Source organism: Maniola jurtina, chromosome 19, assembly GCF_905333055.1.
Source record: "Maniola jurtina chromosome 19, ilManJurt1.1, whole genome shotgun sequence".
NCBI lineage: Eukaryota > Metazoa > Arthropoda > Insecta > Lepidoptera > Nymphalidae > Maniola > Maniola jurtina.
The window spans coordinates 12,117,119-12,133,546 of NC_060047.1; the positions used below are offsets into that span (position 1 = coordinate 12,117,119).

At 33.0% G+C, this 16,428-nt stretch overlaps 1 protein-coding gene across 2 annotated transcripts; it reads right to left on the bottom strand.

Moving 5' to 3' along the window:
* Positions 1 to 613: 613 nt before the first annotated feature.
* On the bottom strand, positions 614 to 4,404 carry LOC123875259 (all trans-polyprenyl-diphosphate synthase PDSS2-like). 2 transcript variants are annotated; one of them, XM_045921007.1, is made up of 5 exons: positions 4,224 to 4,404; positions 3,867 to 4,032; positions 3,091 to 3,397; positions 2,705 to 2,860; positions 614 to 1,167 (listed from the first exon to the last, which is right to left on the bottom strand). In XM_045921007.1, the coding sequence occupies exons 1-5, from the start codon at positions 4,307 to 4,309 to the stop codon at positions 614 to 616; spliced, it is 1,269 nt and encodes a 422-aa protein (XP_045776963.1). In that variant the 5' UTR covers positions 4,310 to 4,404. The 2 variants fall into 2 exon arrangements, with proteins under 2 accessions (XP_045776963.1, XP_045776961.1); XM_045921005.1 differs by having other exon boundaries at positions 3,867 to 4,035.
* Between the last annotated feature and the right edge of the window lie 12,024 nt (positions 4,405 to 16,428).

The following is a 16,428-nucleotide window of genomic DNA, read 5'->3' on the forward strand; positions in this document are numbered from 1 at the left end:
GAGAGAAGTTAGTACAGTAGGGTGGCCCAACAGTGGGCGTTAGCCGCTAACTATTTTGAGTGACCAAGCTACAAGCAATCACAAACGAACCTTTATTTTCGAATTGAATTTCGATTATTTATTGAAAACATAGGTAGGTATATAACACAATAATATAATAGTTAGGTACTAAACGCACAGAAGCACATAATAATACAATAGTGGGTAGGTTCTCTAATAGAATGGTATGAAAAAGTAGGTTCGTTTGTGATTGGTTAGCCACTCGATATAGTTAAAGCCTACTGAATGTTTTGTCTTTGTCATTTGTATAGGATTACGTAACAGAGAGAGTCCTATACCTACTAACTTCTTTTCGTAGAGTAGGTATAAGCCTCCGCTGTTCCTTCGTCTGTCAGCGGGATGTATCTCATGAACCGTAGTAGATACCTAGAGGGATGAAATTTTTTCAGTAGTTTTTTTACTGCCGTCATATGTACAAATAATTAAAAAAAATTGTTAATTATAAAAGAAGCCAACATTATACATACCTACGCAGATATCTAGCCAGGAAATACATTAATTACACTATCTTTGATGTGGCAAAAAAATTCATAATTTTGTTAAGCATTTATTGTCACTCAATAAACTGCAGTGTTTCGCTATGAACCGTCATGGCCATCTTCTGGATCGCGACCCTAGCGTCCTCTACCGGAAACTTACTGCTATATTTCAAAATGGCCGCCATTTCTTCTTCCAGAAACTTCGTCAAGTATTCCAACGCCCTCGTTCCACGCACCGCATAGTATAACTGTTTGAATTCCACTGGCTTTTTATCTAACTTTGCCTCTATTATATAACTGTACACCGTAGGGTATTCCCAAATGGCTAAAGTGACAGGGGCACCAACTAAAGAATACGAATATGGGTGTGTAAAGAAGTCTTTAACGTCCAAGTAAAGTTGCCAAATAATTGCCAAGTGTCCGCCAAGTTTGTACGCGTCTTTTTCCAGGTGTTCTTGTTTGCCAAGCTTCATCGCGGCTTGGCATCCCTTGCCAAGTAAACTACCAGATGTGAGCATCGTACGCAGGAGCCATTCGTCTTTGCCTTGGCCAAGGTATTCGTTTGAGCCAAGCTTGGCCAAGTTGTCTTCGTGTTCCCAGTTGTAGTGGCTTGTAACTTCGTTGCTAGCTGCAAATAATAATAAACTTATTATTCCTACATTCCATTCACTATAACTTGTCCCCTACCGTCATGATGGCACTATTGCTTTGTTTGCTTTATTCTTTACAACTTGGGCTTTATTATTGTGTGATTTGCAATGGTGCCAACATAATGTCAAAGGACAAGTTATAGTGAAGCCTGTAGTAGCCGTTGACTATGAATTACGGTCTCATCTGGTGGGTGATGAATGATGATGCAATCTAAGATGGAAGCGAATTAACGTGAAGAAAATAGGAATAAAGTAGCAGTTTTTAATAAACCGATAAAAAAATATGGTGTTCGTTCTTTCGTTACTTAGGTACTAAGCATTCGTGCTTGAGTTGATTCATTCACCCGATTGAGTTGAAACTTTTCACAGTTGTTGCAAGAGGCATTGCAAGTTGCAACGCGTGGCGCGCAATAGCTAATACTTAGATATTAGTAACTTATAAAATCTAACAAGCAATCATAATTACCCATTATTATACACGTTATAAAGTACCTACCTAATTAGAAAGTGTTAGGCGTGGACACACTATTGTGTTGTGGTGAGTCGCAACACAATCGATCAGTCGCAAAGATCGACCAATCGAAGCAACTGACTACACAAATTCAACCCCCTATTTTACACGCTTGGGGTTAAATTTTCAAAAAATCTCAGCGGATGTCTACGTAATAATAGTTACCTGTTTGTTAAATTTCAGCCCGATCCATCCAGTAGTTTGAGCTGTGCGTTGTTAAATCAGTCGGTCAATCAGTTACATTTTTCTTTTACATAATATTTTATTTATTTAGAGAAATAAATTATAGTCGGTATACTTTCATTTTCAGGGCAAACGGGAGTCAATATCATGTGTCTTGGTCTTAGTCAAAACACTTAGCTGATAGCGCGTATCTCTTAGTAGAGCATTGGTAGATACTTCGACTTTGCTCAGACACATTTTGTCTTGGTTTAACTGTGTATTCTGTTAAGTAAAAGCAAAGTCCAAGTATGCTCAGCAGCTCTCACCCTTTAGTGCCTTTCTTATGCACTTGCCAGGAAGAAATTTGCTAAAGTTGATCATGTAAATATGTGAACATATATAAACCCACTCGTCTCCTGTCGTGTCACAACACGCCACAACATAACAATGTGCTCACACCTTTAGAATAAAGAAATAAAGCGTGCCGTTAATTACCTACTAGGAAACTAGAAAATGTGACGAGTAAATTGCTCGTGATTTATCACATATACAGGGGACCACGTCTTATGTTTACGATGGATTTGCGCAATTTTACTAAATACCTAGTTATACCTAGGTTGGCAGGCCAAGTATATGCACTCGGCAAAAGTTTACCTATTTTTTTTATTCCACTCAGCCAAACGAAGCCTAAGATTATGTATACTAGGTAAAACCGTAGCATCTTAGGCCCCATTATCACTTTCCATCAGGTGTAATTGCGGTCAAGCGCTTGCCTATAATGATTTTTTTTAAATGTCGCTAACAAAACTAGGTAGCTATGTATTACAAACGTCATATGATACCTTTCGGCTTGCTCGGCAAAGGATTGTTATCATCGTCGTGGTCGCCAAAGAAGTCTCCTTCCACGAGGTCGCGTAGGCCAGTTGATATCAGCTCTGTCACTTCGTTGTTGCGTAGTCCCCCTAGGTGCTGCAGGCAGGTCGCTAGGAGGTAATCTCCTGTAACAATATTACCGTTTTGATTCCTCTGACAAATATTATATCTACTAGTTGATTTTATTTACTAATAACATACCTAATAATGGATACAAGTGTTAGCTTTAAGTATGTCACCGCGAAAACGTCTGAGGTTACTGAAAAACATTGTCGCGTCCGCGACAACTGTTAAAATCGGTTCAAATTTTGGATACAAAAAGCATCAAGTCTACCTTATCTACTGTACTATTTACCTGTCAATAAAACAATCTTATTTCCATACAGCAGATCCTTAAACTTATCCCCATGTTTTTCCTTATCCTGCAGATTAGCCATGGTCTTATGTATGAGATGACCAGTTCTCTTCATTTCCACGATCTCAGCCAACGCTCTCTGGGAGTGTAGAACTCCTGAATCGTAGAGATCCTTGGTGAAATGCTGAGTTTGGAATCCAGCAGCTTTTGATACTAAAAGCACAATAAGTCCCACAGATTGCAAGTTGCTTTTGGAGCCGATCAGGAGATTCTTAGCCGATTTTAGTAGAGGATGATTTGTTCCAACCTGTAAGGATGGACAGAAAAAATATGGAGAGCTAACCAGCGATAAGTATACCTATTGCAGAACTTATGGTTTTTACGTTGATCATCCGTTTCACTTGTTGTTATAGGCTGAGCTTACGAGTTATGAGAGACTTTCTACTACTGTGAATTTTGGCCAGTACCTACTTAGATATTTGGCATTAATAATTGCATCGAGATTCGGGGACAGAGTCGACGACTTTGACAGCGATTTCTACGTAGAACTTCGTTTACGACATCAAAGCAGGACCTCTTTAGACAAGACCAGCCTACCTCTTCATCAGAAATTTGCAAGGATATAATATGTTCATACTTATTTAATTTTAGCTTTTATGTCAAAGGATTCAATAGTTATGCTTTAGAAAGAAAAATATTCTATTACAAGGCAAAGTTTGCACTCATCCTTTGCTACGTATTCTCGCTCAAGCCTGGAGAAAAGATGGCAATCTTACCAATTTCCTAAGATGTATAGCAGTGTTCGCGATCTCATCATTGAACAGCCATCTGAGGTTCAGGAAAGAGGTCGGATAGCCCACGATCTGCTCAGCCTCCGTGATCACATCGCGCCAGTCCAGCTCCTCGCGCTGACTGATGATACCACCCCATCGAGAGTATGATCTCCTGGCAACAAAACGACGAAGGTGAAATCCCAGTTATAAGCTAATTTGTCGTCGAATTAAAAAACCTAAGCAAAGTTCTTAAATTGTCGGTATTCGCCAAACGGATTGGGTTCAATGTGTACAGGAGCCATTAGTATCTTATGAGTTATGATTGCAAGACTACAAGTACAAGTGGTTTTCTATAGGCACCTGAGATTCTTAAAGTTTCCTTCAGTTCTGAATTTTAAGTTAGCAATTTTTAGATCTAAGAAGAGAAGCCGATGGTTCCAGATCATTGCGACCACCAAGCTACCACTTTTGGGCAACTTTTGTAACTTAAAGGAAGATAGTTAGGTAATAATATGTTCCTTGATTATATTATCTGATCCTGTCATCACATGACAAACTCGTCAAAATCAATCAAAATAAAAGAAGTTTGAAGAATACAAGATATTAAATTTACTCTACCTATTCCCAATTCCTATAGAAATAAGAAGTTCCTTAAGTATCTCATCCACTTGAGATGTCCGCAATTTCAGAACGAAATTTTGTGATTTATACCTACTCGTACAAGAATCATAGACGAGACCATAGTATATTACTTATATCTATGGACGAGACCTCTCAAGCAGTTGGCGACTGCTCGAGCGGTCCCTCATGGGTCAACTGCTCAAACTGCCCGTCTACCGTCGAAATGCGATACTCAGAATTGCCTTCCTTTTTTCACCCCTTTTTAGTGTGCCAACGGAACCCTATTACTAAGCCTCCGCTGTCCGTCCGTCCGACTGTATGTCCATCCCATCAAGTCAATGGTCCATCCAGCCTATCCGTCTGTCTGTCAGTGGGTTGTATCTCACAAACCGTAAAAGTTACAGAGTAATTTTTTTACAAAATGTGTTATTTCTTGGAAGGTGATACGGAACGGAACCCTTCGTGTGTAAGTCCATTGTGAGTCCAACTATATGCGTGTCAAAAAAAAGGTCTTACAAATTATTACTTATTTACTTTTAAATTGATGTAGGCTCGTAATTAATATTTTTATCTATAAATAAGCTAGTTTATTTAGCTCATAGGTTAATATCATTAATATATAATTTTGACAAATTAGTAAATGTCACGACGGACGATCCATGAAGCGAAGCGGTTATTTTCAAACGTCTGCAGTGAGCGCTCACGCATCCTCTATTATCCAGTCAAAATTGCTTCCGTTGACATTTGAATTTAGAATTACCAAAAGAAATGGTCTAATTGTTCGCGCGTAAAATGTTGATGATAGGTGGTGACCTTTACAACGTTTTTTATTTAATTTGATTTAGCTTTATGTAATTGCTGTGAGGTAATACTACCTATACTGAATTAGACTTTAATTATATTTTTTGCGTTTATTTAACTTTGTGAACTGCATTTGGTTAGTTTTCACTACTTTTTTTATTTTGATAAGTATATCTAGAAATATTTATGCCTTGCAGAAAGGCAACGGTCAACTATTATAAAACTCGTCTGAAGTTTAAAAAGTATTAATTGATTTTAGTTTAATTCACTTCAATTTTTTTACGTAATTTTAAAATTATTGTAAATTAGTTTATAAGTATTTTAAATACTTATGTTTTTTAGATAGATGCCCACATGTCTTACGGCAACAAATTCTGACCCATCCAGATTCCAGCCGAACTTAAAAAAAAATAGCTTAACTTAAAAAGTTTTTTAATTCAAAAGTCCGCAGGGCTGCCACAATTAAAAAAGCGCATGCTATCATTAGACGAGCGGATAAACGCAGGCCGTTTCAGTAATTATAACGAAATAACACGTGCGTTTCGTTATAGTTAATTACAAACTGGTGGAATGGAGATGGTAAGGGAGTTTAATTTTATAATTACGGACAGGGTTTAATGGATAGAATTAGATGGAATCTCCGTGCAGGATCTTGCTGATGGCTATGCCACAATAAACGTAGCAAAATAAACGGCTGTACCTACGTTTCTATGCGATAATAATCATCATGATTAACCCATCGCCGGCCCACTACTGAGCACAGGTCTCCTCCTAGAATGAGAAGGGTTTAGGTCATAGTCCGCAACACTGGGCAAGCGCGGATTGACACAGTTTACACACCTTTGAGAACTCTCAGGTACATAGGTGGAGAAAGATGTGCGAAGTCTGACAATCTGCACTTAACGTGATGGACTAGATTGTTCTCATTCTGAGAGGAGATGCACCGTGCTCAGTAGTGTGCCGACGAGGTGTTGTGATGATGATGATTACAGATCTCTAGTATAGGTAAATCTTTGCGTAATGAGATTTTATTCCCTCACTATTTTTTCAAGTGCTTATGAATCAGCTGCCAAAACATATTGATGTATCAAAGTTAGATCAAAATTGAGGGTTTGAGAAGTAGGGTAATATTGTGTGTTCTAGCTCAAGTCTCTAGATGACGCGGCGCGCCAGCGCGCGCCGGATCTATAAGACTTAAGCTAGAACACACAATATTTTCACAATAGATATCAGTTACAAGAGAATGATCAGGTTATTGTTACTAACTCATGTAGAAAGATGATTCAATGGTTGATTTAGCACATTCTCAACTGATGCAACTACTTACGATACTGAGTTGGAATATTTTATACAAATTCTATTCTTAAGCATCGATTAGATTATTTAGAATAATTTATATTTTGTACTGGAACCCTCAAGAACCTACCTAATGCAATTAATGTAGCACTCATCTCAAATTTATGTTAAGCGGAGGTTCAGTTTATGATGGGAGCAAGTTAAAGCGGAACAGGTATGTCAGTTTATTAATATAAGTAATTAGTAACCACACTCCTTTATCGTAAAGTAAAAATTCAAGTGTTGCGGTATAAAGGTTCAAACACGATCGTTCAATTATTCAATCATTCATTTATTCATTTATTCAAGTATTCAACTCATGGTAAGTGGTGTGTCAGTTTAAGATGGAAGCATACTAAACCAGAACAGGTACGTTTGTCAGTTTATTAATATAAGTATAATTAGTGACCACACTCCCTTACCGAACATTCAAGTGTTGCGGTATAAAGGTTCAAAGACAATCGATCAATCATTCAATCATTCATTCATTCATTTATTCAAGTATTCAACTCATGGTAAGTGGTGTGTCAGTTTAAGATGGAAGCATACTAAATCGGAACAGGTACGTTTGTCAGTTTATTAATATAAGTATAATTAGTAACCACACTCCCTTATCGAAAATTCAAGTGTTGCGGTATAATGGTTCAAAGACGATCGTTCAATCATTCATTCATTCATTTATTCAAGTATTCAAAACATGGTAAGTGGTGTGTCAGTTTAGGATGGAAAGCATGCTATGCCGGAACAGGTAAGTATGTCGGTATATAAGTATCAATAATAATTACTAACCACACTCTTATAATAGAAGGTTAAAATTCAAGTGTTGTAGTATTAAGGTTCATCCAATTCATTCATTCATTCTAGTGTTATGGTATCCCACTAAAGCAAGTGTCCGAGTCAGAGGTGCATGCCCGGGATCGAACCCCTGCCCGACTTATAACCGGAGGCAGCGGACGTCTTAATCACTATGCTATCATGACTCATAGAGTAGATCGAGTTCGGTTGATAGACCTACTATTCCATAAAATACTTACATTAACACTTTTCTACCTAACTATTTTTGCCGATAAAATCATATTTCATATAAGTAAGTATAAGTACTTTTTATTCTCTAAATGGGCGATAATTTTTATAAAATTATTATTAATCGATCCGCTTTTGGTAAGTAACTAATGAAATATTATATTGTATTTTGGCATTACACTATTTCAATTGCTGTAAACATTACCTACATAGTGCATAATATGCATACTTATCTAATGTAGAAATACAGAACAGACGCCATGAGTGTTAAAAAATAATATCAAAGTAGGTATAGTCGGGATACATCATGTGTTAACTAAAAGTGATTCTTTTTCGGTGTCTAATGACTCGTATTGCAGGATTGCATATTTGCAGTTTGCTTCCTAATAGGGAATCCTAAACATGCATGCGGCATATTATGTATGTGTGTAATAATGAGATCTTTGAATGTCATTCTAATTACTTTTATGTTTAAGAGTCATTATTCTATGCAAATACTATGAACTTTTGACTTTATTGATTGACTATTAGAAGAACCTAAATTCTGTAAGCACTGTTTTCACTACGCATTTCTTTTGTGAGCACTTCAACGAGCAAACGTTTACTTAATTCACTTAAAAAATCATTTTTTAAATTCAAAAAGCAGTTGTTTAGCTTCAGTATGTATGTATTTTTTTATTTTTTTATTTTTTACATATTTTAATGAAAGAGTTGTTGCATCTACAGAGAAATAATATTTTTTTTAATATTAACTTCTTACCTAATAGTATTTTAAAAAGTTACATTAAGTACATACATGTTTAAATTTCATTTCACCAAAAAATCTTTAATTGTTTCAGAACTAGTTAATAGTATGATGTAACAACATTAAAAAAATGTTTTTTCTATAACAGGGCTTCGAACTTTAGTAATAATCCTTTTAATTCGGATGACGAATTACCTATAACTTCAAATTCAACTTCAAAGAGTAAATCACTCAATAAATTGAAGAAATCGAAAAAGCGGCAGTCAGATTCAGAATCTGAACCGGAACCACCTGTAAAGCGTAAGAAAGCGCTTCAAAAAAAGCCTGTCAAGGCTGCACGTCCTTCATGGGAGTCTGAGGTGAGTTATTATACTTTATTTTTACTGTAAATATAATATTATTACAATTGTTTTCAAGAAATATTAGAATTCTGACTGAATATAAGCATCAACTAAACCCTTTAAGAAGATATTAATGGTTTTTTTTACATCATTATATTTAATTATTAGTTAATATTAGCTTAGCACGTTTGAATATGGAGCCTAAGGTCTCAAGTTCGATTCTTGAGCTGGATCAAATAAATTGTTAGCTTTAGGGGAGGTTTCGCAACTCAACTCTGGGTTGTTGAATTTATTGATGGAAACCTATTTATTAATAAACATTTTATTAACTGAGTTAATATTTTTTAATAACTAAAAATATTATTTTTGTCTTTTCAGTACGAAGAAGAAGTGGTGCAAAAGCTTGAACCACTTAAAAATTTTATCACCAAAAAAATAGCATCAGGGTATTCTACCCAGCGAAAACCAGAGAAATTAATAACGGAAGGCGATTATTACTTAGAACTCCGCATCTATAACGCTGCTGAAGCATCAAAGATAAGCCCGGGTAATCGATGGCGTCACGCCCTTTTTACTTATAAGTCATGTATGGATACCAACTCAGAAATTTGGCAGGCAACGAATCGCTTGGTCGCTGCTGCTAAGGAAGATTTTAAAGGGGTTAAACCTACACTATACCCAGCATGAAAATTTTAACTGCATTTTACTAACTTCAAATAATAAGTACTCTTACTTAGTATAATCTCATAATGACTTTTTGTGATATTTGTAATATAACAGTGCCAAAATACTTTTCACATAAGAAAAGTTATATACATAAGTCTAATTGTTTACTTCGCACAGAATTCGATAATGTTCAAATAATTGGAACTGCTTTTAAGAACAGAATACTAAGCTATCGTGTATGTCCATCAAAAAAATTTTTGTTACCTGAGCAATTTTTATCTGAAGTTGTAAACACGATATGTAATTTAGTAAAAAGAAGTCTTGAGAAACATAATGCTCTTAAAATAAATTTTGAACTATTTGCAACTTTTACTTTGCCAAAAAATAATGAAAAATCTTTGAAGTCGTTTAATACCAAATATGTACAAATTTTTCAATCCACAAACATAAAAAATATATATTTAGAGTGTGTAAAAAGCCTGCTTAACAAATTATCAGAGTTTGAACATTCAGAATCAGGCTGGTCTTTTGACTCTTTGAATAATTTAGAAGTAAACATTAATAAATATAATCCTTTAAGGACAGGCTCCTATATTCCACTACCAATAAAAATTCTGAAAACTAGATCTTGTGTAAATATTAAAAATAGTGATGATAAGTGTTTTCTGTGGAGTATATTAGCACATATGTATCCCACCGATAAAAACTGTAATAGAGTATCTTCATATCCTCATTATTCAAAAGTTTTAAAAACAGATGGTATGTCGTTTCCACCATCTTTTGAGGATATCACATTATTTGAAAAAAATAATTCTGACATAAGTGTTAATATATACAGTTTAGAAAAAAATGGTGATATTAACGGACCTCTGTACAAAACCAGCAAGCGTAAACTTGTTCATGTTAATTTGCTTTACATTACTAAAAACAATAAAAGACATTTTTGTTTGATAAGAAACTTTGAACGGTTGGTTCATAGTCAACTTACTAAAAATAAGTCTAAAATTTTTTTATGTGAGGAGTGCTTCATTTATTTCAATTCAGAAGAAAAATTATGCAAACATAATTGTGCTAGAATTAAAACTGTTCTTCCAGAGAAAAATAGTAAATTATATTTTGATAATTATGAAAGAACTCAAAGAATACCAATTGTGATTTATGGTGATTTTGAAAGTTTATTAAGAGAATATTCTGATAAAAGTAAATCTGGGCATACTGAAACCATACAGGTTCATGAAGCCACATCTTTCGCGTACTATATTTGTTGTGAATCTAAACCTGAACTTAATGAACTGGTTTCATACATAGGAGCTAACTGTGCTCAAAAATTTGTAGAAACAATTTCAAATGATGTCAAACGATTACATGCAATTTTGTTAGAAAATAATCCCATGAAACTACTTACTGAAACTGAAAAGAAATGTTTTCATAATGCAAAAGTTTGCTGTATATGTAAACAAAAATTTACATCCACAGATAAAATTGTGGCAGATCATGATCATTTTACAGGGGAATATAGAGGCGCGGCTCACAACATTTGCAAGTTGAGTGCAAAGAAATGTCCTTTTATACCTATTATATTTCATAATTTAAGTAATTACGATTGCCATCTTTTTATTAAAGAGTTAGCGAGTATTAATGGTCGTATAAATATTATTCCAAAAAATAAAGAAAAATACATATCTTTCACAAAATTTATATCAATTGATTCAAAAACTGCTGCTCAGCTGAAATTCATCGATTCTTTTAATTTTCTCAGTTGTAGCTTAGATAAATTAGCTAGATCTTTACATCAAGATGACTTCGTAAACTTGCGTAGGTATTACAGTGATCAGTATTTATTTGATTTGATTTGCAGAAAGGGTGTGTACTGCTATGATTATATAAACTCTTTAAAACGTTACGATGAAACTGAGTTACCAAAACGAAAACATTTTTTTAATAAACTTACTTCAGAACTTATTTCGGAAGAAGATTATAAACATGCATTGAAAGTTTGGAAAACTTTTAAAATAAAAAATTTAGGCGAATATACAGATTTATATTTAAAATGTGATGTACTATTACTAGCAGATAGTTTTGAAAAATTCAGAAAAATTAGCTTAGCAACCTATTGCTTAGATCCGTGCTATTATGTTTCTTCACCTTCTTTAAGTTGGGATGCAATGCTTTTGCATACCAATGTAAAATTAGACCTTATAACTGATGTGGAGATGTATCAAATGATTGAAAAAGGTATACGAGGTGGTCTAGCTCAGTGTTCTTTAAGGTATGCTAAAGCTAACAATAAATATATGTCTGACTATGATATCAACAAATCAAGCAGCTTTTTGGTATATTTAGACTGTGTGAACCTGTATGGTTATGCAATGATGATGAAACTTCCTACAAGTAATTTTAAATTTTTGAACAAAGACCAAATTGAGACTTTTGAAATTGATTCTATTACTGTTGATAGTAACATTGGTTATATACTTGAAGTAGATCTTAGTTATCCATCTGAAATACATGACGCTCACTCAGATTTACCATTTGCTGCTGAAAAATTCACACCTTTTGGTCATAGAAATGCCAAGCTTATTGCAAATTTATACGACAAATGTTCCTATGTTATTCACTACATCCATTTAAAAGAATGTCTTAAAAACGGTCTAAAATTGTTAAAAATTCATAGAATTCTATCATTTGAACAAAAAGAATTTTTGAAACCATATATTGAATTGAATACCTCTTTGAGGCAAAAAGCAGAGTCTGAATTTGAAAAAGACTTTTTCAAAAAACAAAATAATGCTATTTTTGGTAAAACCATAGAAAATAAAAGAAAACAAGTAAATGTAAAACTTGTTAATACATGGACAGATAAGAATAATAAGACAAACAGGATTATTGGAGCAGAAAAGTATGTAAGTGCGCCTAACTTTAAATGTTTGTCGATATTTACAGATAATTTGGTTGCAATCCAATTAGAACAAACGAAATTAATTTTGGATAGACCAATTTATGTGGGGTTTACTGTTTTAGAGTTAGCTAAAACACATTTATATAACTTTCACTATTCTATAATGAAACCATTATATAAAGAAAATATTGAACTTTGTTATACTGATACTGATAGCTTACTATATCGCATATATACTGATGATTTTTATTCAGACATGAAAAAGAATATTAAGTTTTTCGATACCAGCAATTTTAGCGATAAAAATGTTTACAATATCCCTCAAGCAAATATGAAAATTCCGGGGTTTTTTAAAGATGAGATGGGTGGAGATGTTATTGTTGAATTTGTTGGCTTACGAGCAAAATTGTATTGTATTGAATCACAAAAAATGTCTATTAAAAAGGCAAAAGGAGTGACAACATCTGTTACCAAAAGGTTGGATATAGATAAATACAAAAATGTGTTATACTACAATCAATCAGTCAGAAAGAATATGTGTGTTATTAGATCTAAAAATCATAATGTATATACCCAAAAAATTAATAAGTTAGTTTTAAATAGTGAAGATGATAAAAGACAAATTTTAAAGAAGCAATTTAAAACGTTGCCGTGGGGGCACTACAGTACAATTTTTTAGTTGTTAATTTGTACAAGATTTTATGTTATTCATTACTGTGCAATTTTGATTGTTCATGTATGCATGCAAATATTGAAATAAATATTTACTACTCATCATCACTGTCATTTTATTATTTTACCTTTTAGTTTTTTATTTTTATATTTATCGAGATCAATAACTTGAGTTATAGTGATATCATAGCAGGTGATAATGTTTGCTTACTGACCTTTACGTTTGTTTATATAGACCTTCAATTTCAACATTATATCCTTATCACCTTGGTCAAGAAATGAAAATGCAGTAAGCAAACATTAAGCAAAATTAAAAAAAACCTTTACATTGAAGGGAATCGAACCCTTGAAATATTTGAAAAAACTTGATTGTACTACCTAATATTTACATGGAATACGTTAATATTATTAGGTACTTAGTACAATCATAATGTTTTCAATTAATAGTTTAAAATTTAAAAAAACAATTTTATTCTTTTAACTACGTTTATTTCATAAATAATGAATTCATGCTACAGCTCCTTACTCTAAAAAACACTATTTTTATAAACAAAAAATATGATGATATTTAAAAATAAGCAAATTACATTTCAACAATAGTTCACATTTATATGGAGTGAGTAATTTTTGACATTATTTTACCTATCAAATTTTCTGTAGCATCCATAACTTCATCGTAATTATCCTTGACTACATACTGTGCACTAACACTAGGAGTATCACCATTTATATTTTCATCTTGTTCTCCTCCATTTAGTCCATAAATATTTATTTTTATTAAATGAAGCCGTCTTCCAGTTGCTTTGCGAATAACATAGGATGTTGATGTAGAAGTCGGGGGTGAAACAGGCTTCAATAGTGATAAACTGCATTTTTTCTTTTTTTTCATCTCCTTACTAGATGCTTGAACTGGTTCTGCTGCTTGTTTTTGAGCTAAATCCTCGCAAAGTCTCTGAAATTCAGTTTCCGCGAACCCGTTTACATCTTGTGCGTAGTAAAAAGGATTTGTTAGATTTTCGTTGGGTAAGATAGGAGTCGACATAATTCTGAAACAAAAAGAAAAATAATTAATAAATAACGGTAAAAAAAATACATGCTTTATTAAAAGTCAGCACATTGTTATAAAATAATTATAATAACTTACCAAGTAAAATACTCGATATTTATTATGATAAAATTATGAGCGCGGCTACTGTTTTCTTCGGGAGCTGTAGCAGGAATGAAGCTTTAATAAATAATAATTAATCTAATACTGTCTTGCGATCTAAAACGATGTAATTTGAGCAAAACGAAAACATAATGCTTTAGTGACACAGCATCACATTCCAAGTTTTTCCCGAGAGCTGTAACAGGAATGAACATGCATCGATAGTAAAATCTTATATAATCTTGTATTCTCAAATGGGTAATTTGAGCAAAGTGAAAACAAATCTTTAGTGACACAGCAACGCATTCCGAGTTTACACGTGTATGGTGTCATTTCTTTAAATTGGTTATTAACATTATGTTACATTTTAGTTATAAAATTATATAGAATATAATGTGAAGACTTTATAACAGGATTTTATCTTTTTTAACAGAAAACACAATGAAGTTGATCAAACAACCAGTAACATTGGAAATTAACAATTTAAATATAGAAGCGTCATCAATCCAAAAAAGGCATAGTTTGCTATTGCCCGATACGATTCGCTGTATAATATGTGGACCGTCAAATTGTGGCAAAACAAACACAATGTTAAGCTTATTACTACATCAAAATGGTCTCAAGTTTCAAAATGTTTACCTATATTCTAAAACAACATTTCAACCAAAATATTGTTTTTTGAATAAAGTTTTAAGCATGGTTCCAGCTGTTAAGCTCTTTACCTTCAAAGATGATAAAGAGGTTATTCCTCCTACTGAAGCCTTGAAAAATTCTGTATTTATTTTTGATGATGTTACTTGCGAGAACCAAGTAAATATCCGAGATTATTTTTCAATGGGTAGACATAAGAACATCGACTGTTTTTATTTGACTCAAACATATTCTAAGATACCAAAACAATTAATTCGAGATAACGTAAATTTTTTAATAATTTTTAAACAAGATGATATAAATTTGAAACACATCTATAACGAACATGTCAATTCTGACATGACTTGGTCAGACTTCAAAAAATTATGTTCAGATATATGGAAAGATCCATACACATGTTTAATAATTAACAAAGATTGTGAATTAAATAACGGTAGATATAGAAAATCTTTCGACGTTTTTGTAAAATTTTGAATGAAATTATTTAAACAGATTGTAATTTAAAATTAGTTTCATTTTAATTTTTACTACATAGTTCAATGGTTGTGTAAAATAATTAAAAAAAGAAATGGAAACAAGTTTGAAAAAAGAGTTAATTAAATCAGTAAAGGCTATTAAAAGTAAAGTAAAAAGATTACGTGATGAAGATGAAGAGTTAGAACTGAGGCGGAAAAAAATATTTAAACCACTGTCTGATCCTTTGAAAGCAATTGTTACACTAAATAAATATGCTACAAACAAATCTTATCACGAAACTAATTGTAACAACGCAAGTGTTGAAAATAATCAATCGCCTGAAATTCCAAATATAAACTCAAAACAAGATGGTGATATTGAAATTACTCACAACGATAATAACTTTGAAGAAAATCCGAAAAAACAAGAGGAAATGTCTGAACCTTTGGAATTTCTAAATGATGAAGTCAACATTTCCGAAACACTGGCAGACAATGATCTGTTTGGCGAGCAAAGCAATGTATCTATACCATTTGGTATACGTCGCATTAACAAAAAATTGATGATAGGAAATACCCCCGTCAAATTTTCAACTGTAGATGATATGTCTTCAAACAAATTAACTTTTATTACTATTGATGATAAAAGTTATGAACTAACTGCTGGTTTAATAGAACTTTTATTAAGAAATAAACCAAACTTGAATAAAGTAACTGAAAGTGATAAAATCACATATAAAGATATCTTAATTAGTACTAGTGCTCATAAAAGGGATTACAATCCTGCTAATCAAATTAAAGGTGACAAAGGAAAAAAATATTCTCAAATCATCAAACCATTATTTTATGAAAAGGATATGTGTGAAACAAACAAATTAAAGTACGGTGGTAGGCTACCAGTTTTAAAGAAATACAAAACTGATACTGATCTCATCTATTGGGATGATCCTAATGAGTTAATTGAAAGATTAAGATTGATTATTGCGTCCAGAGACGCTGGCAACACTAATCATGATAATGAAATTCTTTCGATTATTGAAGAGTTAAAAGAAGCGGGTATAATAAAAGAATAAAAGAAAGCACATTTATGGAGCGTGTTCAGTATTGATAAGCAGGTTGAACATGAAAGTTGATAAGTTTGGACATCATGTTAATAAGATGCGAAGAATGAAAGGAGTGTTATTAGAATGCGCTTTGAAGTGTACAAAC

What these genes read in the sequence shown, in the direction of transcription:
- LOC123875259 (XM_045921005.1), bottom strand. Translation starts at nt 4,309, where the DNA reads ATGATCTGGAACCATCGGCTTCTCTTCTTAGATCTAAAAATTGCTAAC. An exon ending in CTATACATCTTAGGAAATTG is followed by an intron (nt 3,398 to 3,866) that starts GTAAGATTGCCA and finishes CCATCCTTACAG; the next exon opens with GTTGGAACAAATCATCCTCT. An exon ending in TTTGCCGAGCAAGCCGAAAG is followed by an intron (nt 1,168 to 2,704) that starts GTATCATATGAC and finishes TATTATTTGCAG; the next exon opens with CTAGCAACGAAGTTACAAGC.